This window comes from Acyrthosiphon pisum, chromosome X (genome assembly GCF_005508785.2).
Source record: "Acyrthosiphon pisum isolate AL4f chromosome X, pea_aphid_22Mar2018_4r6ur, whole genome shotgun sequence".
In the NCBI taxonomy this organism is placed as follows: domain Eukaryota; kingdom Metazoa; phylum Arthropoda; class Insecta; order Hemiptera; family Aphididae; genus Acyrthosiphon; species Acyrthosiphon pisum.
The window spans coordinates 89,537,841-89,563,028 of record NC_042493.1 but is presented as its reverse complement, the minus strand read 5'-3'; the positions used below and the strand labels follow the sequence as shown (position 1 = coordinate 89,563,028).

The window sequence follows — 25,188 nt, the reverse complement described above, 5'->3', positions numbered from 1 at the left end:
AATATTTTTTAAAAAGCATTTAAATTTATAAGATATTCGTCTAAATTACAAAGATAAATTCATTCATTTTTAGTTGAAAATTCAAAATATTTTTTAACTTGTACAATATTCTTTATAAGTGTTTTTTACTAGAAACAAGTTTATTATTTAAACTACATTAATGTTTTTTGTGCGATTAAAGTTAACTGTTATTAGATTCCAAAAAATTTTTATTATTTATATCTCAGATATAAAAACAAAATAAGTTTTCCTAAATTTACCAAAAAAAAAAATTACCGGAAAATTAAATAGATTTTTTATGAGCATTTGAAGTTAGACATTGGATAATCACCCGTAAATTAACAAATCCTCGTGGGAATATTTTCATATTTTATTGTAATTCAAAAACTATTAACCATAATAAATTAGGAACATACAATTTTTATCATTTTTTTTTTTTTATAGAAGTTTGAAACTATCAATGTTTTTAGTTCTTTTTTATGGTTTCGTACGGTAAAACGGGACCCTATTACTAAGGCTCCGCTGTCCGTCCACCCGTCCGTCCGACACCAAGCTGTATCTCATGAACCATGAAAGTTAGAAAGTTGAAATTTTCACAGATTATGTATTTCTGTTGCCGTTATAACAACAAATGCTAAAAATCCTAGAATATATAATATAAGCAGTGTGGCCAACATGTTAATAGCTGATGATGGTACGGAACCCTTCGTACGTGAGTCCGACTCGCACTTGGCCAGTTTTTTCTATACATTTCAATTAAAAAAAAATTAGTTTGGTTGAAATGCTTGAAAATGTAACAAAATAGGTTGTACATGAGTCATGAGTAGTTACAATAGTAGTTGTATGTATTAAAATCTCAAAAATTTTAAAACAATGTTTCTCATAAACAATTCATACTGTAACCAAAAAATCTAAAAAAATATATAAACAGTACTTTATTACGCATATTTTAAGTTCAAATTTGGGCGAAATTACAACATTTCAAAATATTATTCGTGAATATTAGAAACTTTTAGAATACCTATATTACTATACTTTATACGCACAATGACATTTTTAAATGCAATTTTTCGATAAAAATGTATTTAACCTACTGTAGTAGGTACTAATGTCTATAATTGTAAAATTAATTACTTTGATCACAATAATATCTTAAAATATGCTTAGTAATACACCATAAGCTGGCAATCCGACTTCGCTCAAAATAATTTTTCATATACAATGATTTTATATCATTGGATTTAAGTTGAACACATCCATTACAGTGCCTTTTTAGACACCTAATGTACACTGATCAGCAAAGGTTCAAAGCGTTACCCACTTAGACGCTATTTTTCCATTGAAATTTAAAAAAAACCTACCTACTTTAAAAAATAAATTGAATAAAAAGTAAAAATAAATTAACCATTGACTTCAAAATTATTAGTGGAATCCATTGCAGTTTTATATAATGCCAATGAAATGCGTTCCACCTTCCACTTGTATATATTGTGAAGTAAATAATACGCAAACCGCCGTCCATCTCAATTTTTCAGACGTAGTATAAAAGAGAATGTAAGTATAAAACAGCTGAACAATGCACCAATGCTTTGTCAGGCGGTCTTTGTGGTCTTTGTCAGGTACATACTACATAATAGGTATGTACCTATACTACCTACACTATAAATGTATATAATAGTATATACCGTTAAAATCGTCTAACGCCGTGATGTGTAGTACCAACTTAAGCAGTATAAGGTATAAAAAATGTATAAATATTTTCTTTTACGAAGACCAAAACAATGAAACTAAAACAGAAACACAGTAGATGCGTATCTGTTACGTAATAATATGGTTACATAATAAAACCGCACACTTATGATTTCGACACCAAAAAGATCGGTACATAAAAACCGTACAGTTTATTGGTTCTTTGTATAACAAAATACCGCACACTATTATTTGCACCAGGTAACAGATAGATAAGTTTAAGATTATTAATAGAAATAAAAGGGGCAAGTGCAGTTTAGTACTTGATGATCTTAAGTACAGACAATTCAGAGTGCATAATAATGGAAATGTTGTAAACATTTTTTTTTTAAAAAAAACCGATTGAATTATATACATTATATATTTTTACATTTTTTAAATTTTTATATAAAGTTTTTTAATCTATGGACAAAGGTGATAAATAATAGATAATACATCATTACAAAATAAAAGGTTTTTGAATACAACAATTTTAAAAAGTGTGCAGTTCAACCCATTGTATTTGTGCAGTTTTGACTTAAGTAGCATAAGTTTGCTGTAAGTGTAAGGTTGTGTCCTGTAGGTACTTTATCACAAGTTTGCAGTTTTTGAGAACAATGAATATTATATATATAGTAAGAAGAAGTAAATATTTTAGAGCTCAGTGTTTAATATAAGTCACTAAAGTACCTTCAAGATGGTGGGGGGGGGGAATAAAATTGTTTGAATACAATTGTCGATACTCCTTCCTCCTTGACACCCCACATAAATCAACTTATACTCAAGACTGTGACGGGACGTGGGTGGGGCGGGACTGTCCACTGATGGATAAGTCCCATACGTATTCCTGCAAATTAAAAGGTTTTAAATATTCTCGGTTTCGATAATAACCTTTGTAAATTACTTATTTATTATATATTATAATAACTATGGGTGTGTCGGAGCCCGTTTTTTTCCATCGCTATAGACACGCACTTCTAGGAGTCACAGGAGTGAACTTATAATATGTACGATTATAGTGTTTAGTTGCACGACGAAAATATACAACGTAGGTATATAATATACGACGTGAAATTATGAAACGCGGAATGTCTGCCGGTGCCGAAACCATAGAACCTATAATATAATATTACGTTGTAGACTTGTACACTATATAGTTAGTAATATTATATTATAGGTACTTATGTGGCATCTGCAGTCTGCGCGTACAACAATATTATCGTGGCCTGTGCAGCGATCCACGGCCGACCGGTTGACCTTCTAATTATGTGTCCCCCTCCGTTAAAATGTAAGTAATATATTATTTTGTAGGCAGTGCGACACAAAACAGGTTGAAGAATTTCAACGATAACCACTAGAAAACTGGTTGTTTAGACGACGAAAGCGGCGAGACACGCTCGACTAGGTAGGTATAGGTATGTGATATAATAATAATAATAATAATAATAATAATAATAATATTAATATTATAATTTAACCCTTCACGGTTGAGTGGAGTGTGGAAGTGCAGCTTTAGGCATAAAAAAATAACAAATGAATATATTTCGAACCAAATACGCACGGGCCGATCACAACGAAATGCTCGAACCGGTATCTTTATAATATTATAGGTTAGTGGTTCCCAACCTTTTTAGTTTGGCGGACCACTAATTTTGTTAAAAATATTTGAGGCCCACCCATAGCATACCTAATTACGTTTTCATACAATTACAATATATAATATATATTATATATATATATTATATACATGTATATGTAGTTATTAGGAATAAAAAATTTAAAAACTAAATAAAAAAAAGGTGGGTAAGTGGATTTCGCTCTGCTGTACAATAGGTTACAAGTGGGTCACTATATAATGGATGGTATTAAATTTGAATTCAATGATATATCATTGTATAAGAAAAACGATTCTGAGCGGAAACGGTATGTCAGTCTAGGTATAAGACATAATATTATAATTCACCAACGATATTCACTTTCCAATCGAACAAGATACTGAAGTTGAAAATCGAAGCATTATTTCGATTACTTATCGTGTACACAGACACAAAAAAAAACACACATCATTGTAAAATCAATACATTCATCGTTCCACTCAGAATCTAAAACTTTATTCAACTTTATCACAAGATAAACAATGTAATGTTATTTTTGAAATTGCTTGTTCTTCACGAGAAAGTCAATATCTGGAATAAAACTTGTTAGTTTTAGTCTTAAATCACTCACAACATTCAGTTTATTCCTATATTTATTTTTTAAATAAATTAAAGTAGAAAAAGCACGTTCAGATAGATAAGTTGTCAAAAAAGCCCATCAAGTTTCTCAGTGCGATTTTAGCGATCTTTTTTATATTCAAACTTGACACATCAACAATCTCACTACTATAGTAGTTCCACTACTACTAGTTCCTTCATCACTCGACAGCTTCGTCTTACGACAAGACCAAGTTCGAAACCAAGCATACATATTTACGTGTAGCGTAGTTAATAGTGTGTACTATGACACTATGTACCTAATACTACGTAGTAACTCACAACAGACACACGACAACACGACGCATAAACCACTGTCGCAAAATAACTAGTTTACCAATTTACGAAATCAAAAGACCTATTAGGTTTTCGCAACCCGCACACCATGCACGATAAATACGATAAAAATGACAAATAACAGAAACCCATTAATAATCAACGAACTATATAAGTTAAAACTACGTTCAAATGTTCGATGTCGTATCGTTATTTGTACACTTATTGTACACTATAGTTAAAATTGATTAAATATTATTATGATCAGAAATATAACAACAAATATAAAATAATATTATTTTAAATATATATAATATTTAATATTATACCTATAGCTCGCGGCCCATGGGTTGGGAACCACTGTTATAGGTATATAAGTGCGAAAATATTACGACCGTGCCACGAGAAGCAGAAATCAATTTTAAGAGGATATCAGCGCACTATTCGTTTTCTCTCTCTGGCCCACGCGCAAGATAGACAAAACGCATTTACGCAAAATCATTTTTTCTATACGTTTAAGTAACCTTAGAGTAAAGTCACCTATTACAAAAAAGATAGAGAATAATATTTTTGAGAGAATAAAATATCGATTTTATATTTTATTATTATTTGACTTTGTATTCCATTTTCAAAATATATAAAAAAATGTTGTAAATTTAAATGATGTTTAATTTGTTTTGAGACAATATTTAGACAAATCGATATGTCATTCCCTCAAAAGTATTATTCTCTATCTTTTTTGTCATGGGTGACTTTACTCTGAGATTACTTAAACACATAGTAAAAATGATTTAGCGTAAATGCATTTTGTCTATGTTGCGTGTGAGCCAGAGGGAGAAAACAAATAGTGCGCTGACAGACTCTTAATATAATATTCATTAGGTATGTGGTTCAAAAACATTTAAAAGATACATTTTATCATAGTATGATCCACCGCAAGACACCATAGCGACCTACATAGTGACACAATAATTCTATATTACCTATTAAACCATAGACTATATTTAGCTACGGTGCAGGGCCACAACATACAACACTTCGCTCGAACTTTTATTAAAATTTTAATGTTGATTTTCAGTCTGCAGATGGTACACAGTTAAAATAGCTGATCACCCCCACAGACTATAAAAATTCAACTAAATAAAAAAATCATGTTATACCTACTTATTAAATATTCATATAGTTGACATTTTACATTGTGAGCTGAACGATTAAAGTATAGGTGTTATTTTAACAATAATTATGTCTGTTTTGTTTATTTATTTATATGTCTTCATCTTTTGGCACAGTGAAATTCTTCGGTTGTAAGGTAGTACCTATCTGGATAGCAAATTGGATCTAATTGATATTATGGAGAGTCAAAAGTAAAAAATATGCCCAGTTGCTTTTAAAATAATCAGGAAAAAAAATGAATAACAGAAATATTTATGTAAAACTGGTAGGTATTCACTAAAATATAATAATTTTTGTTATAATTCTCGAGTGAGTGGTGTCCAGGCCTTGACTTATTTAACCAAATATCCATATCAAAATTTACATGATATGATATTCAAAATATTTTGGCTCTTGTTTTTTTTGTAATTTTCATATTTTAATATTTTATGGACATTTAAAATTGTCGACTGCTTTCAGTTTTTATATCGAAAATAATTACTCAATATTTTATACGCGTTTAAAAAGTTTAAATTATTTTGTACCAAAAATGTACATAATATATTTTAATTTTTCATCGATTTTTGTTATTTTATTATAAGTAAAAATTTAATATTAATCGTTATAACTGTAATAATATTTCACTTCTATACTTAAACTATCATTTTATATACGTAATTAGTATTTGATATTTTCAATTTTTTTTAATATTTATAAAGATATTATAGTTTTACAATAATGTGTATTTATTTTAGTGGGTTTGTATTTGTGTGTGTGTGTGTGTGTGTGTTAAAATACTTAAACTTTTTCTAGAAGAAAAAAAAGGTTATCAACTTTGGAGACTTTTCCTGGTAGTAAATTTGATCATTCTGTACTTAGGATAGGGGGAAACAAAACAAAAGAGCCGGAAGTGGATGTTGCACTGTGTACAGTAAAATAAAAGTGAGGCACTGTATTTGATTGTATTACATTTAAATTCAATGATGTAAAATTAGATATGAAAAAACGATTCTGAGCAGAGACGGTTTGACACCCTAGAATATTGTTACAAAAAAATAACTAAAACCCTTATTCTGGGTCATTTATTATGTAATTTCGTCCAAATGTGAACTTAAATTACTATAAAAAAAAACTGCGGCTATGTATATGTTTAGATTTTTTGGTTACAGAATTAACAACTTACGTGACAATTCGTTTTAAATTGTCAGTCCTTAGCTATAACAGTTCAACATTTTTAAATTTTTAACTTCAAAATCATTATTACATTTGATAAATTTTGATAAATTTTGAACTTTAAAAGCTTATAAAAAATATTGCCTATGTATTATAAATATTTTTTTGTCACGCTTGCACCTTAAGTTTGGTTTTCGATAACAGCTGAAGTTCTGGAAAGTGTGATTTTTCCGTCCAGCGGGCAGTATAAAGTGGGAATCTCCAAAAGTGCTGCGCTCGCATTTCACGCGCGTATACCCTGCACAGACACTGAAATTTATACCACGGTCCCTACAAAACATAAAATTTTGGTTACATATCTCAATATTATAACATACATGCTTGGCGTTTAAAATAAATAAATCGTTTCTGTCATCAAATATTGTTGTCGTAGAATTATAGTCAAGTTGTTGCATAGATCCCTGAATACCTGCCTTTGCGTGATCGATGAATGCAGAGGCGTGACAAAAAATGCATGGCTCGTACGGGAAGGCAATTTTAGTCTTGGGCGAAATGCGACCTTTGCTTGCGGCCTTTGCCTGTGGTATATATCAGGAGCCTTGTGTTAATTTTTCAACGCATTTTTGCCCATAAATAAATCAATATAGAAATACTAATATTATAAATATTTAATGAAAATTACAAGTATCTGCGGTTGTACCTATAGATTATGAATTAGGACAAAATATCAAAATCATATTCTAAAACGGTTTTGGTTAAGTTATGAGTGGAACATTAAATATATTGATTTTAAAATGATGTGTGTGTTATTTTTGTTCTTATTTTTGAAGGGAAACTTCTTTACGGAGGGTAGGTATATAAAAAATAAAGAGCGTTTACCTACTGTAAAGCAGAGTGACATCCACTTACCTGCTTTTTAATTTTTAAGTTGACTTAGTTGAGATATATTATTTAGTTTTACGTGAGCAAGTCCTTAACACTTGCGGAGTTTCCATAAACGGTACTCATTACAGATAAGAAAATAAAACTAGTGGAGTTTACATTAGACCTTTTCATCTCCTTTTTATCTAACCAGTATTTAGTGGCCGAGTTTAAAACCGCCCAAGTTTATAACACTTGATTTAAACATTAGTCTCGTCCTAAATCTTAGCACTAAAAACTAAGTACTTGCTTTTTAGATTTTTAAGAGGATATTGTCAGCACACTGTTTGTTTTTTGTCTCAGACCCATGCACAACATTGAAAAAACGAATTTACGCAGAATCATTTTAAATTAAATTTGTTAAATATTGTCAACATTTTAAATTTAAATGCTTATAAAAAAGAATCGTGCACATGTATTTTTAATATTTCTAAAACTTCTGTTTTAACAACGTGTGAGGCTCCTTGTATTAAATTTCCAATCATTTTGACCTAACGGATAACACTTTAAAGAAAAAAAAATAATACAATTGTTACATCCTGTATTATGAGATTACTGATTAGGTATAAAAAAAATATAAATCAATTAATTAAAACCAATCTCAAAAATATAGAGGTCCACCTCTCATTTTTATCATCATAATTGTATAGATAATTTTTTTATCACTCCAGCCACTGTATTTAAATAGAGGTGTTTTTACATTTTATTCACAGTTTTTACAAAGAGTTGTAACAGTTCTGATTATTTTCAAGACTTTTTTTGCTAAAGACATTCATTCCATTCAACATCATGAAATATTCAGTAAGTACCTATATACCATTCAGCTAAACAAAATTACTATTAATAGTTAAAAATATTAATAATTGTCTTTATAGTTATTTTTTGTACATTTTAAAACTCTGTTATTTAACATTATGCAATTAAACAATTTATTAATATTTTTTATATTAATAAACTGATTTCATTAGGAATACAGTAGATACCTCCAGAGTACAGAATAATAAGTCATATTTTATGCATTCAAGCTTTACAATTATTTTAATATTATAAACGTTTAAAACAGTAAGATTGAACATTGACAAGTTAGAATGTTAACGTTAAGTAATATAAAAAAAATGCTTTTAACGAAGTTACATAACGATTTACTATTTTTTAAGCTTTCAAATTAATTTCTAATTTAACGCGTAAAATGTATTGTTTTCTATGACTTGCAGTAACCCACCACTTATTAGTTAATTATTTTTATAATCATTTTAAGTTAAATTTCTCTTCATATATGCCTTAAAGATTTAAAATAGGAAATAAAAATAATTTAAATCATATTTATGTATATTATAATATATGGGTTTTGTAAGTAAATACTAAATTGTTGACTGTCGAAGTGCTGAATGCACATTTTTTTAAAATAAAATCATAACATAATTATTTAGTTTTATTTTATCCCATGATGTGCAATTACTATTCAATTAATTATTTTTTTTTAAGTTATTGTTTTTCCTTATATAAACTCCATACAGATTTAATATATATTTTATGTATGAATTATTGGTTTTATAAAAAAAAAAATAATATATAATCGGAAATATAATTTATAATATTAATATATATAGACGATATACTAATAAGATAACGTATTGTAAATACTAAATTTTAGACTGTCTAAGTGCTGAATGCACTGATTCTGGATTTTGATAGGAATCAAAGTATCGTACCTACCTATACCTATATAAATTTCCATTGAAAAATTACAATCTCATTCAAACAAAATAAATGTATCTGAATAATAACAATACCAAATAGACCAGTTCAACATTTAAATAAATGCTGTGGACCGCGATCTCATAAATTAATAATAACCTAAATAATTAATAACTCCTATTAGTAGGGTTCTATCATTCGAATGGCCAGTATTTCTGTTATTTTCTTCTGCTCATCAGACTTAGATGCTATAAGATGAGCTATTTTTACTAAGTTTATTTTTTTGTTTTTTTGGCATGTGCTGTTATAAAATTTGCTAATATTACGCATGGGCACAGATTATGAATATTTATGCAGTTAAAATAAAATTTAACTGATTTTTAGTTTCTGAGCGGAGCGATGAATGTATTGGTTTTAGAATGATGTGTGTTTTATTTTAAATGTTTAAATTTTAAATTTTTTCTTTTTAAATCTAAGATATGAAAATGTAATACAAGATTCTTCATAAGTTTTCTACCTAAAAAAAAAAATTCTACAAGCAAATTAAATTAAAACTTTATGAGCGTTTGAAGTTCATATTTTTACAAGATTGGATATTCACTCGATTTCTCATGTAGCAATATTTTTATTTTGTTAAACGAATAACCGTAGACTTTTGAAATTTATATCATATGTTTATTTTATCAATTCCTATACTTGATGAAATGTTCAAAATATTTTGACTTGTTTTAGCTGTTTACGGGCAATTTACAATTTTTATTTTATTATTTTTTTTTCTACGAATATCAATAAAATTTTATTTGTTGAGCCAAAAAGCGTCAAAATGTAATATAAGGCTACTGATATATTGTTACAATAGTAGTTGAATAATATAAAAATACACAGGTACAATTTTTTTTATAATTATTTCAAGTTTGAATTTTGACGAAATTTTTTCAAATTGAGAATTTATAAATTACGTAAAAATAGTTAAAAAGTTATAAAATGTTCAACTTTTATAGCTAAGGTTAAAAATTTAAAACAAAGTTCCATAAAAGTAATCAATTTTTATTAATTCTTTATAATATTAATTTAACTTACGGGCTACCGTATTGATAATAACTAATAAGTAATAATAATATAAATATAATATAAAATATCCACAATGACAAACCTTCACCGCTCAGAATCGTTTTTCGTTTATAATGATATTAATTATATCATTGAATTCAATTTTAATACTATTCATTATTGAGTGACACACTTGAAATTTACTGTACAGCAGAGCGACATCCACTTGCCCACCTTTTTTAAATTCGTTATGTGAAAGTTGCAAATTTATGAAGTTTAAAAAATAAACGTAACTTTTAATTATTTTAAACTCAACTAAAATTTTTTTATTTTATTTATCTTAACAAGTTAATAAAAATATTGCGTATTTGCTCAGCCTAGTGAAATAGTGATATTATAAAATGTTTTAATTGTATGATTAATAAATAATTACATTCAATTCTCCTGGTGAACACTTATTATAAACGAGAAAACAACTTCCATATTTATATTCATATTTATCAAACTAATATATAGTACCTACCTTAAAATGTTTATTGTTTAAAGAAGCTTAAAAAAAGTGTTCGGCATTGAATACAATGTTGTGTTAATAAATTAATGATATTTTACAAAACAAATTCTTATTATTGACATTTATTTAATATTTAGAGGTTAGATCGTAAAATATATTTTTAATTGATTAACTTTGTTTAGATGATATTATGTTTATTGGCGGTTGTTTTAATACAACAATGCATGAGTGCTCACGTTCATCACGAAGGAGAGAAAAATGATGAAAATCACGAAACTCACATGAGCCATGAAGTAGATGACCATAAAAGCCACAAACATAAAAATTGTGATCACCCATTCCATAAGGTGGTAGATCACACTGGCCATAACCATGGACTTATTGGTAACCCAATTACTGATGTCCCAAAATATGATAACCCAAAATATGACCACCCAATTTATGACAACGGATTTAGTGGAAGTGACGGAATTCATGATCACAAAGATCTCGTTCTCCAAAAATTTAGAAAGGGTCAAATGCCGTATTATCAATAAAGACAAGAGCATACGGGCCATCAATAATAATCATTATACAAACATCGTATTTAATATAATATAAACGCATGTTTTAAATCTTTGTTTTTGTATAAATAAATTCACTTCGTTAAATTACTTAATAACAATATTATAATTACATTAGACTAGATGACATGTTGTCAATACTTGAAATAATAATACAAAAATAAATGATCCTATTATAAAAATGTGTTGTATGAAATGTAATATTTTAAAAGTACCTACTTAATCCAGGAATATTATCAACATAAACAAATATTGATTAATATAAAATCATATACCTACAGGTAGTCTATACCGAACCTATTTGAGAACATGATGTTTTCTTTATCGTTTTAGCGTATTAAATATAATATGTAATATTATATAATATCCAAAATTATATTTAGAAGCTTAATGTGTACTAAACATCAGGAAAAAAATCGTCCTAGTTAGGCAAGTACTGAAAATCCATTACGGTGACCAACTTAATGAAGATATGAAGAGGTATATATAGTATACTACACAGCAGAACCACTTCTCCAGATATTTTTTATTTATAAATTGTATCGAATACAATAATTATATAATATAATGAGTAATTAATTGATATAGGAATTAAATGGCAGTTGTAGGATAAATTTTTAACATTTAAATATAATAATATGTTATTTTTAAAATCGTCCTATGGCATTTTTTACATTACAAAGTAGGTACGCAGCATAATAAAATATTAGGTAGGTACCTAACCTATACTACCTACTGGTTACTTATAAATGTCAACTTTTTAATTTTTTTTACAAATTGTATTGGATGGTACACCATACAAGGTAAATCAACACTCGGTGGTAAAATTAACTTCGTTGGTGTTCGACATCGGAAATGGCAACGTCGGAAATATCACGTATGTAACCGATTTAATATGAAGTGAGGGAGCAGAATAATATAGGTAGTGAACTGCGTCATACATCGACTGCATTTTGTTTTTACCGTTAACTGTGTCAGGTTAAAAAGTGGCAGGTACGTTTTTTATTTTTTATACTGTAGACCGACCTCACTCGTGAATCGCTGTTCGTATTTAATTTTTTATGTGAATTGCGTCCTAAATATTTTTTATTCATTCGTGAATTTGTCTAGCGATATTTTTGCAAAATCAATATTTTCCTTCCCATTTTTCAGACTTAGGACTGTCAATATTATTGTATTAATATTGGTATGGTTAAAAATATTGGTTTTAGGTACTGTCTATACTTTTTATGATTAAAAATTGCATTATTAAATATTACTGATTAGGTAAGTAACTGGTAAAAAAAATGTATACGATAATTCCCACACAAAGTATAATGTATAAACGAGTTACTTTTTTAGCTGCAATTGTTTCATTTTTTCCTACATAAATATGTTTCTATTCTCATCAATTTTCTACTTTTTTTCCCTGACTTCTCAAACTAATATTTTGTTGTCATGTTGATATGTAGTACCTAATTATGTACCTATCCTTTTGCATGTTTTTTTTTTTTTAATTAATAAGCAACACAATTAGGTAGGTACATGCTTAGGACTGACAAAAAATAACCATTGATCGTTTGGTTAAAAAATGTTTTGTTTTCTAAATGTTTATTCTGAACGTTAATATTATATAGTCATTCATATGACATTCAAATGACATTCTAGTCAATAATCAATATATTTTTTTTTTAATATATAAAAATACAATATTAATATTTTTTTTTTTTTTTTAACTTTATTTTAAAAACATACAATCTGTAATTTAAATTTACAATAAGCATGTATGCGGATGTACATTATTTTTTTTTTTTTTGACATGCGGTGCTTGAAAAAAGAAGCCACCCAATAGTAGCACTTTATAACAATATTAATATTATTTATATACTTAATAAGTTGATATATGGCATCCGAATCGGTTCCTGATACACTAGATCAGTGGTTCTCAACCTTTTTTGGTTCACGGCCGGTGGTCGAAATGGCTCAATATAATTGGAGGGATGCCTTACAATTCAGATTTCCTGATATCATTATAACATTCTTCGCACCTTCTATAATATTTTTTTTTATAATTCACATTTTATTTATGCATCAAAACATTACAATCTTTTTTTATTTATATTAAATAATCTTTAAAAATAAACAAATAAATAACATTTTTCAAATTTTAGTCAAACTGATTTTTATTTCCAATATTTTTCTGTAGAGATTTAAGATTATATAGTTAAATTTGTAAATAATAATAAAAATATGATATGTAGTATAACAAAATCTATTAATATTTAAGTAAAACATTTTTTCTACTTAATTTAGCAAAAACTTTTTCTTAATTAAGTAATAAAAGTATATAAAAAAAAACTTAAGGAGTAACTTTTTATCATATTTTATTACGTGCTCTTTAAAAATAAACAAATATGTATATTTATACAACTCATTATTAAATGTAAAACAGTGAATATTTTTATACATAGGTTTTATTCAATTTTCAATACATTTTCAAACAAAATAGATAGCAAGGTGCTGATTATACTTATATAGTATACAGTTTAAGTATAATACGTGTGATATTACATATCAGCATATAAGCATATATGCATATAAGCATTATCAAAAGTATACTTGTTTAATTGTGGTCATAACTCTCATAAACAGTATTCTATCCATGGGCTAAATTTAGAAATTGATCGACTCACACATATTACACATCTACTTATAAGTTAACAACAAGATATTATCAGAAACGACGTTTAGATATTGTAGCATATTGATACGTCCCTACTTATTATCATCAATATTGTTATTTTTGTGTGATATACGGGCTATCAGTATGACGTAACCTGCAAGGTGGATTTATAAATCCACCTTGGACGTAACATTTGTTATCAACGCTTATCATTTTTAAGACACGATAAGGCCGGGCTTCTATGTTATAAATCAATATTATTTTCACCGAAAAAATGAAAAAACTTCCTTGTATATAAATATAAAAATGATAATACTTATCAATTATAAAACACAAGTCTTAGGAGGGATGCGTTATTCTAGACGAAATAAGTATAGGGATGAAAAATGTAAGTACAAAAAAGTAGAGGGATGCCAATTGTTTATACTAACCGGGTATCGAGTATTGGCCGAGTAAAAAATTTTAATACTAACCGGGTATCGAGTATTGGCCGAATAAAAATTTTAACACTACTTATAGGTACTAGTATTAAAGTATCGACTAACAATTACTGATTAAGAAATTATTAATAATATAATTTGAGTCTTTAAACAGTAAACACGAGATTTATTTTTGTAATCCATAGAAGAAAAACATCATTTGTTTATAATCAACTGCCTATTGGAAATCGGTTCAGTTATTCCAATATGTACCAAAATAAATTATAATTCATTACCCTAGAATTTTAGATTTTTCTGTTATATTAATTATATGTATATGCATATATTTATAAATAGATTATCAGTTTTTGCCATTGGATATGAGTCAAGAAAAAATGTAGTATTTCGCCGGGTACCGAGTAATGACCGGGTAAAAATATAGGTATTACGCCGGGTACCGAGTAAAAGCCGAGTCTTAAATATGATATCGAGTGCCCGGCCATCGAGTAATTTCCGGGTACTCGGAACATCTCTACCAATTTTAATCACCTGAATAGTGATATATAATCATAGGTATAAGAAAAGACTATTCGAACAGTTCATGATCGAAATTTTCTCGTAAAAAACTTTTTTTTCTCAACGTCCCTCTTCCCCCCCCCCCCCTCTTTATCGATTTTAAAATAATTTTTTTTTGTGATAAAATCAATTTAAAAAAAAAAAAACACAGTTTAAATATACTTAGTTCTAATATAGGTAAATGTCAATATGTAACTTTAGTTCCAATTGAAAAAAATAATTTGCAACAGTTTTATTCTACGAATAAATTACGATGTAGAATTGTATAGAGTATTACCGTTATTGTACAATATAATACACATAATAAGAATATTGTCCACTGACTACTATAGTTGTTGATACTGGTACACTGATTGTAACACAAACAGGCATAAATGCTGTTTAAGATTTTATAATGCCGTTGGTGTTTGTATTTATAATGGTACCAATATGACGTAGATAGTACAGTACAACAGTAATAGAATGTAAAAGTGCATAATTCAATTTTAATTGGTTGTAATTTGACATTGCCTTGGGATATTCTTTGAACATTATTTAGAAGGTTTTCCCTAATTATTATTTTATTTTTAATGGTATTCATACAATACCGATAATAATAAGATAATAGGTCCTTTTACGTCTTAAAGAATAAATAAAAAACAATTATATATATCTACTGCCAGTAATCACGTAAACATGTTAAGCATCTATCATTTATATTATATCTACTCTAAAATAATAATAAAAATTTTATTTTGCTGCCCATTGTTTTGACGATAAACATATTTTTTTTTTAATATTATGAATTATGCTTAATATAAGTATAAGAACTATGAAAGCGCCTACATTATTATTTTTCAAACGTACATATTCTTGTGATTACCTAGTGATGAAAGTTATTAAGTTTATTAATTTTCAAGCTCCCCTCCATCGCATTGAAAAATCCTGCGTACGCCATTGATGTAGCTACCTATCTAAACACTTATTAATACTACAGAAAAATCTAAATTCTAATAATTTTCATTGAAGAACACTAAATCCATACTGCTGAATTACTAATGTTTGACAAATTGTTTATCCCCAATTTAGTATTAAAAGGTGGCATCGAAATGAAATAATCACGACATTTTTATGTTGTTGTATATTATTATTATATTATCAGATAGAAACCCTATGATCTCGGTTTTAGACAATATAAATTATATATTTCAAAGTTGGTCGTAAATGAATGTTCAAATAGTGATACAAATTGGTTAAGACTAAAATACGCATAACACTAATAAAATAGGTTACATTGAAAATAATAGTAAGTCAGACATAATAAATTAGATTATCAATATTATGTTATATGATATGTAGTATTGTATTAAAATGTTAACTGTCAAGTCAAAGAAAATTAATCATTTTAATTAAAAGTTTGAGAAACTCTCTTGTTTTATTAAACATTTAAAATCATTAATAAACATAGGTTTATCATCAAGATTTCGGTTTTCTACATAATATCCTATTTCACTCGACGTGGTGTATATTAGTTGTGGGAACTCATAAAAGCGTAGCATGACGATATAATATATTTTAAACGTTAATTGCTCAATTGTCTTCGCTTGAGACGGAAACGGACATTCACCATGACAGCTCACAATCTGCCCAGTTATACCGTGTCGGTGTGCTATAGAATAAGAACAATCAAGAACATATAACTGTCATAGTTGTAGTTTATATTATATATTATACATCAATTCGAACACTGCGATGGTGCCGAATCGATCTATTAAATAATATTGAACTATTGTAATAATAACTTTTTTTTTTTGATTTTGAAACCGATTACGCAGCGGGAACAGTTTTCGCGTTACTTCCGCGACGCCGCCATCGTTTATTATGCAAATAAAAATAATAAATATTATACCTACCTATTATACATACATACATGGTCTCTCCTGAACAGAGATCGCTACAATAACACTGCGGGTGTTCTAAGTTTTAAACGCAGCTAAACAAGAGATAACTGTTACATTTCATTCTTTCAAAACATTATGGTTTAAGACCTGGTGTTTTTTCTCGCCTTTGACGACCCACCGCTCGCCTTCTGTCACGTTCTGTGTTGAGTTGACATCAATTTGCCGTGATCGCGATCGACCCTCCCTGAAAAAATGCATTTTGAAAGCACAATATACCTTTAAAAATTACATTCGCAGAACCAGGTAACCTATAGAGTCTAGTTTGATGGTCCTCTTCGTGACCGGGTGTCGCACGCACCCGCCGGCCTGGAGTCTCGTTCCGCTGGAACCTGCAGATTGTGTGGATGCCCTGTCCGTGGCCAGAGCAGATTCGGTTGGCACAACCTCTGCTGTTCTTTCGTCCTGTTCCTTGGGACCAAGTATGCCACGCATGCCGATAGGAGGACTGCATGAATGTCACGATGAGAAGCGGCCGAGAGTTGTTGGTGTCCATAACAGTCGTCCTCGCATGACGGAATGTCCACGAGGCCGCACAACAGATCAAGCAGGACGTCCCTCAGGGCAACGATGTTGCTGCGGCCGGCACGACATTTATAGTACCTAAACTTAATACTTAATATATAGTTTCGGTCAGAAAACAGCAAGTCGTTAAATAAATTTAGGTTGATCAAACAATTATTTCCGTCGTAGGAATCGTACCTATATGATCATTACGTTTATTTTAAAATGTGTTAGCTCCGACGTTAAAATTATTAAAAATAGTAGATATATGCCGAAAATGTTATTCCATTTAGAGTATAAAGGTTTGAAAACGTTATAGTAACGTTATGGTTAATGATTTGAAAAAAAAAACGATTGAAATTCGTAAACGTAATTATAACGGATAGCGATACCTAATCAAATATAATTAAATACAGCAAAACAGAACATAATGATTAGCAAAATATATTACATATAATTAAACAAAACAAAACGCAAAACGTAATTTATAGAATATCAATAAAAGTCAATAAAAAATATCGCAAACGTAATTTATATAATTTCATTGGACGAAAAATAACGCTAAACGAAATAATTTCAAATCCATTTATTTAAAAGTGATATTGGTTTCGTAGAAATATTTATTTCATGCATTAGAACTGATTATATTATATTCCGTATCCGGGCCATTCCCTGCCCGCGTTAGTTATTATTAATACATTTAATTAATAGGTATTAAAACTATTCTAAATGACGATGAACGCAAAACTCGAACAACGTTTTCATTCTAAATAACGATAAACGCAAAAATTGTGTAACGTTTTAATAGTACATAACATAAAACGGATTTTTTTTTTCAAACGCGAGCCCTAATTTTGATATAGGTAAGTAGGTACACGCACATGAAAAAAATTCTACTTTATAAAACAAATCTTAAATACCGACAGAAATATTATATTGCGATCAGTTCTGCCAATTATTAGGCATTATACTATATTAACATATTTATTACGTGCTGTCCAGTTATCCTTATCCTGATGGTACAACAAATTCAAAATAAATATAGATATTTTAGTCAACAATAATATACATTTGTACCTAATACCTATACAAGTCTCAAATTGTTTTATCAGAATGTGATTTTGTATTTACCTACACGGGGACACCCTAATACCCTTTTATTTCGCGATATTATAATATCTATTATTGTTACTTATTAGCTTTATATTTTAAAATATAGTATACCGCCTATTACGTTTCAATATTCATGTTTACACTGCGCAGCTGCGTAGTATGCTGATATACATATACACCGTCGATTGAGAGTTTAGGGGGAAACGGCACTGCAAACTGGTGGCCAAACGGCGACGAGGAGCCCTCCGGTTACCTTGGAAACGTACCGACCGTTGCTACAGGGGTTAAAGCGCCGGATCGATAGATTCTACTAAAACGTATACGACGTGAATAACATACTATATAAGAACGCTGTAGCTTTGTCAATATTGCAAACCACTAAATAATAATATTTTGCTATGGGTATGCAGCTTCCCTGGCCAAAAAGCTGTGAAAATTAAATATTTAAATATTTAATTATAATACGTTATATTGTTATGGTACCTAATGACTAGGGCTTGGATTTATATGCATTTGCATGTTTTTACTAAGTGTATGCACGTCTAGGGGGTTCTAAAATGTCCACGGTTCATCTCACACTGAATTTAAACACCAAATTTTATATTGCATATTTTGCATATTTAGAGGATAATTGCATATTGGTTCATAAGTGCATATAATATGCATATTTAATGGGTTTTTAATAAATTTCCTATTTTATTTAAGATAATTATATTTTAGTTATTTTAAAAGAGAAAAAAATCGTTATGACAGGGTCGTTTACAAGAATATTCTTAAAATATTGTCATTTTTGAAACACTGCATGATATCGGAGCACGTATGGATAATATTATATTAACCACAATAATTCACATACACTTGCATTTCGACATAATATGTTGTTACTTCGATGTTCGTAACGAAATATAAGACAGTAACTCAATTTTACAATTTTTTTTTAGAACGAATAATATTTATAGATGATTTTATTTTATTTTTTTTATTTTTTTTTAAGTTTTCTGAGTGTTATAGACATTTGAACAATTTAAAATATGAAAAAATGAAGATTATAAAATATTGCATTTTGGTTTTTAAAGTATTAAGTGTTTAACCATTTAAATATTATTTTGTTTATGATAGAATATCTAGTAGGTACTACTTTCCTTGGTGTAAAAATTTGTTTTTTTTTTTTAAAAAAAATAACGTTTCATAATGTTTAACATAATATGGCATATAATTGCATATTGAGCCACTTTTTCCTTGCATATTTGCATCATATTTGACACTTTTTAAATGCATATAAATCCGGGCTCTACTAATGACTATCCATGGATACAAAACTCTTCTTATAGTTTTTATCGATGGTCAGCATTTACTAATACTATAATATTATTATATACTATCTATATTATACGAAACAGTGTTAGACTCATTTTGACAACCGTAGATTGTAAAACAATTTGTCGAGAATTTTTTGTCCATATTTTATTTAACGCGATTATTTATTTTCTAACCGTTAGTTGTGTTCAGCATTGTTCCTTTTTATTTATACTATCGTTTTACTGGTTTTAGAGTAGGTACATTGTGTACATATTACGTGCAAAGCTTAAAAGGCTATATATTATTTTAAAACCCTATGTATTTTTATTTTTTAGACAGTTATGACAGATAAAGTTATATATTTATAAAGGAAATAGGCTGTGTGTTTTTTGAGGCTTACATAGGTTTACGGCGAGAGGATAAAATATGACGTGGACAATACTGTGTGTAATAAATTACATATAATTTGTGTTCAGAGACTTTCCACTTGATGTTTGGTGTATACGTTCATCAGTGCATACGATTTCTCTTTTTGCTCGAAAACTATTTAGAAACCGCACGCACGATGCGGGTCGATACGCTCGTGAGTCGTTTCTCAGTTTTAATAATACATAAATAATACAATACAAATATTAACTATCATATTTATTTATGGGGGCTAAACATAAGACATTTAGGTATATTCATTAACGTTTTTTTTTTTTTTTTTTTTATTAGCTTTCAGTAAAAAACTATTATAGCTCGACAATTATATAAGTTATAAGTACAAGAAATAGATAAAATGACAATGTGTAGTTACAATAGTATATATTTACAATGGTATAGATAAGAATAGAAAGAAAGAAAAAAAAAAAAAAAAATTATATAATTATACATTGAGAAGAGTCTTGGTAATTTATATAATATTAATTAATGATATAAAGTAATGAAATAGTATCGTAAATTATAATGAGTGCGTAGTTAATTTGATAAAGATAATATATAGCGAGTTGATTAAGGGAAAAGGAATTTGGATTATGGTGTAAATTGTTTTTGTAGAATAGTGGTGAGGAGGGAAATGAGTGGATTTAAAAGAGCGGAGAGTTCTGTGATAAACTTAGCTAACAAATTGTCATTTGGGAAATTATTATGTGATAAACTGTTATTGGAATTAGTGATAGAGGCATAGGAAGCTTCGGGAAGATGAGGAGGAATTTGGAGAGGGGGGAGCGTAGGAGCAGTATTCGGATTTAAGTAATTTGGTTTTTGTTGAATTGGCTGAGAACGTTTCTTATGTTTGAGAAATTCATTATATTTTGTTGCTTTGAGGTTGGCTTGATTTTTGATGATATTTTTGTACACGGGACAGCCCTTGTAGGAGGCTGTGTGTGGTCCTGAGCATAATGCACATTTCGCGGGAGTAGTAGGTGGTTTTGAGCATTCGGCGGAGAGGTGATTATCTCCGCATTTGACGCACCGAGGGTTATGGTGACAAAAGTTACTTGTATGAAAGTAAGCCTGGCATGACTTGCATTGAGGAGGGGCACGTTTTTTTTTTGGAAGTTCAATTTTGATTTTGGTGTGTAACAGCGAGTCCAGATTAAGAATGTCGCTATTATTGGTTGCAGGTTTTAGATCGATACGAAAAAGAGGCAATGCATTTTTGTTGCTACGGTGTAAAATGTTGGTGACCTGAATAACTTCATGGCCTTTATCCGTGATAAAGGTTTGTATGTCTTCAACAGGCGTAGACGGGTGGAGGTGTCTGATAAATACACTGTACGGTTTTAATGGCTTAGGCAAGTGAGTATGGAATTTGAACTGCTCGTTATCGGCTAGGTATTTAAAAATAGTGTTCCAGGCAACTTCATTAACGTTACATTATGCATTTATGCGGTATTGTTATGATTCACTTAACCAGAAAAATCATCTTTATATCGCGTAATTTTTGTAATGTTGAAAATATTATAGGTTTTAAAATGCCTGCAACATTTTACGAAGTAGGAACCTATCTATTGAATATTGAACGAATTATTTTTATTTTTAAGTAATTACAATTCAGATCAATATTTATATTACCATTCTCGCGCTAGGATTTTGGAAAGTGTCAAATATTATTTTTGAAAATGACTCGTGGATATGATTTTATAAATAATATATTATATCATTCATAGGTATAACAATAGTATTAAATTTAAAAAAAATTATAAAATCATTATTTATTAGGTAGCATAATATATGAAAAAATATTATTTATTTAGTAGGAACCTATTTTATAATAGTATTTTGTCATTAATGAACGGATCAGTCTCTGTTCCTTGCAATAGTTTAAAAAAAGCCTATAATACCTATGCATTTTTTTTACGCTTTAGAATTTACAATTTTATTTCATTTCGGGCCACGTGACACATTTTTAAATATGTAAGGTAATCTGTAATACCACTGATTTAGATATAAGTACACAGTAGCAAAGTTCCATAACAAATACATATTTTGTGGTGTAGGTACTTATTTAAAATTTCAACTTTAGTTTTCAATCTATTATATGAATATAGCTAACTCAATTTGTTTTTATTTAAATGCGCTGCTATAGAATAGAAAATCAAAAATGTTTAAATATTTTGAGTACCTAGTGTATTGTTAGAACTTTCGAAGTACTTTAAATACATTTATATTGAACCTTAATATTATTATTGGTACATATTATTGACAGATTATTAGCGTTGCTGCCATAGGCGTGCGCAGAGTTTCAAGTGGATACTTTTACGGACCCATTTTTTCATACAAACGGCCTAAGGGACATGACCACGCATGACCTGGGGGACGGTGGTAATGAAGTAGTATCATAGTGTATATGATCAATTTTATTAGATTTATCATGCCTAAGTATTTAACGAACGTACGAAAGTCCACCGAATACGGTGGCCCACTGGCCCAGCTTGGACAGTTGAGCCTATTCGGCCCTTAAAACACTAATTGAACTGTTCGGGGGGGTAGCCCGAGCACACCGTGTTGGTCTTGTGCGCACGCCTATGGCTGCACCTGCCTATACCTATACTATTATAGTACTATACTGATATTATGTTTCAATTTCTATTCATTCATTAGGGTGTAGATACTTGTAATAATATACCTAGGGGATACGACATTATACCTCGTAGAATCGTATAGGTAGGTATAATGTATAATTATATCATACATTGCGTCGATGGCTTATCCATTATTTTGAACTAAGGGAACACGTTACACGTAGCTAAATTTTTAATCCATAACTTCATACATTTTTTTTTTAAATATATCCAATCAAATGTTATACACTATTTGTATGGTCTACACTGTATATGACGTGTTAAAATGAATTCAAATGTATTTGAATAGGTTAGATGAATTTATCAATAATAATTTTTAAAAATGTATTAATTTAAATATCCTATTGGTATCACTAGTTGACAAATATCTTTTTCAACGCACTTGTAACGAATTATTACTGGTGATATGTTACAATACTGGTTAAGCTGTATTATAATCAAGAGACAAAACCTTGAGGTTAAAATAATTTGATGACATATAAAATAGTAATAAATTATTAGTCATAACTTAGAACTATTTTTACTATGATTATGTTTTTTCGTCTTATATTTTTTTGAAAAAAACGGTAATGATATATTATGAACATTTTTAGTTTGCATTTTTAGTAATTGCATTACAACTGTCTTATTGATTTAATAGAACTTTAAAAAAAAGTAATAACAATATTATCCTTTAGTTTTCTCCTTTCTCCCACAGTCCTCTGTGTACCTATAGATATGTTATAATATTATACATAGGTGCGTGTAACTAATAACATTAATCAGATAAATAGGTACCTATTGAAGAAAAATATATAATGTCACGTACAAAAATAGTTGTCATCAATTATTCAAGCATTCGGAGCAGTTTCTCAGTTTCTCGGGATTGCAAGTACAACGACCCGTCGTCTGAACGAATCGCAAAAAAAAATATCTGAATTATTAAGTGCGTTTGTTCGATTTAGAACCATTCGTCACGCGAGTAAGCGCGTCTCCAACCTAGGTGAAATAAAATTCTCACGCAACGGTCATTAGGTACACGCCGAAAATCAATTGTCACGGAATATTCCTAAAAAGCCAGCGGTGCGTGTCTTCGGCGGAAATAGTAGCGTCGCGCGTCGGTGCCGTTTCACACGATCGATTTTCTGCGTTTCCATGGTGACTACCTCGCTCGCTGGCCAGTGATGCGATGCGCGCAAGTTCGCCTGGAAAACGGTGTTGAGTTCTAACAAAAACAGCGTTTATAGTTCGATATAATAACCACAGTTATATAGTATCGCATTTTTGCTCTATTATACGATTTGTTTGAAAAGTACTAACTGACCACCGACGAATGCCTGACGTCTTATTATAACTTATTTGCAGTTCAATCTCCAATAAACGGGTATTTTTTATAATTTCTCAATATACCCGAAACAATAATTAATCGGTGTGAAAATAAAAAATACTAACACACATTTACTTACCATCAGTGTATAATAATAACATATAACACATCGGCCGGGCAATGATAAAACTAAATAAATAGGTAAAGGCCCTTTTGATTTGGTCTCACTTTGGCTTGTAATATTAAAAGTTTATTAAGTCAGAAATAAAAAATGTTGATGAAACTGTATTTGTTAAATATCACATCAATATCCTATCATATAGTCTCAAATATGGCTAACGAATAAGATTGTGCACACTCGAAATGAAACAAAAAAATAACTCGCCGATCCAATCTACAGTAGACACCTATTATTGAGCATGAAATTCTGTACAGCGTGTCAAATGGAAGTTACAAACTATAATTGTTAACTAACATATAATCAGTGTCAAAGGGAGGGGGGGCAGGGGCGCTTCTATAGGACTCAAATTTCGTATGGGCTAAGTAAGCTATAGCTAAAGGTACTTATATAATTAGTGACAACGTTATGTATACCTAACTCATAAATTTTAAAAACTAAAGAACTATTTCCATTTATTCGACTAATAACTCTTTAGTTTACTTATCAAAATGACACGATATAGAACTTTTTAACAGGTTAACATCAAACAATTTGGTACCTACAGCTGCCACCCTGCCGTCCACTAAAACTGCCACTGTTGGCTACCTAATGAATATTTAGGTTATAATAACTAATAATAATTAATAATATCAAAATAACATTATCTGGAATTACTATAATAAATTATCATCTCAACCAAGATTATATAATAGATAACATTTTCATGACAGTTGTTTTATAATTAATATATAAAGTTTAAGATATTAAGTTTAGTTAAAATAAATTTTTGATTACCTATGCAAGTAGAATTGCAAAATAG

The 25,188-nt window shown here is 29.2% G+C and overlaps 1 protein-coding gene across 3 annotated transcripts; it reads left to right on the top strand.

Moving 5' to 3' along the window:
• The first annotated feature begins 2,895 nt into the window (after positions 1–2,895).
• On the top strand, positions 2,896–11,506 carry LOC100158721 (uncharacterized protein). Of its 3 annotated transcripts, none has more exons than XM_008187366.3 (3): positions 2,896–3,133; positions 8,216–8,303; positions 10,944–11,506. In XM_008187366.3, the coding sequence occupies exons 2-3, from the start codon at positions 8,292–8,294 to the stop codon at positions 11,295–11,297; spliced, it is 366 nt and encodes a 121-aa protein (XP_008185588.1). In that variant the 5' UTR covers positions 2,896–3,133; positions 8,216–8,291; the 3' UTR covers positions 11,298–11,506.
• The last annotated feature ends 13,682 nt before the right edge of the window (positions 11,507–25,188 follow it).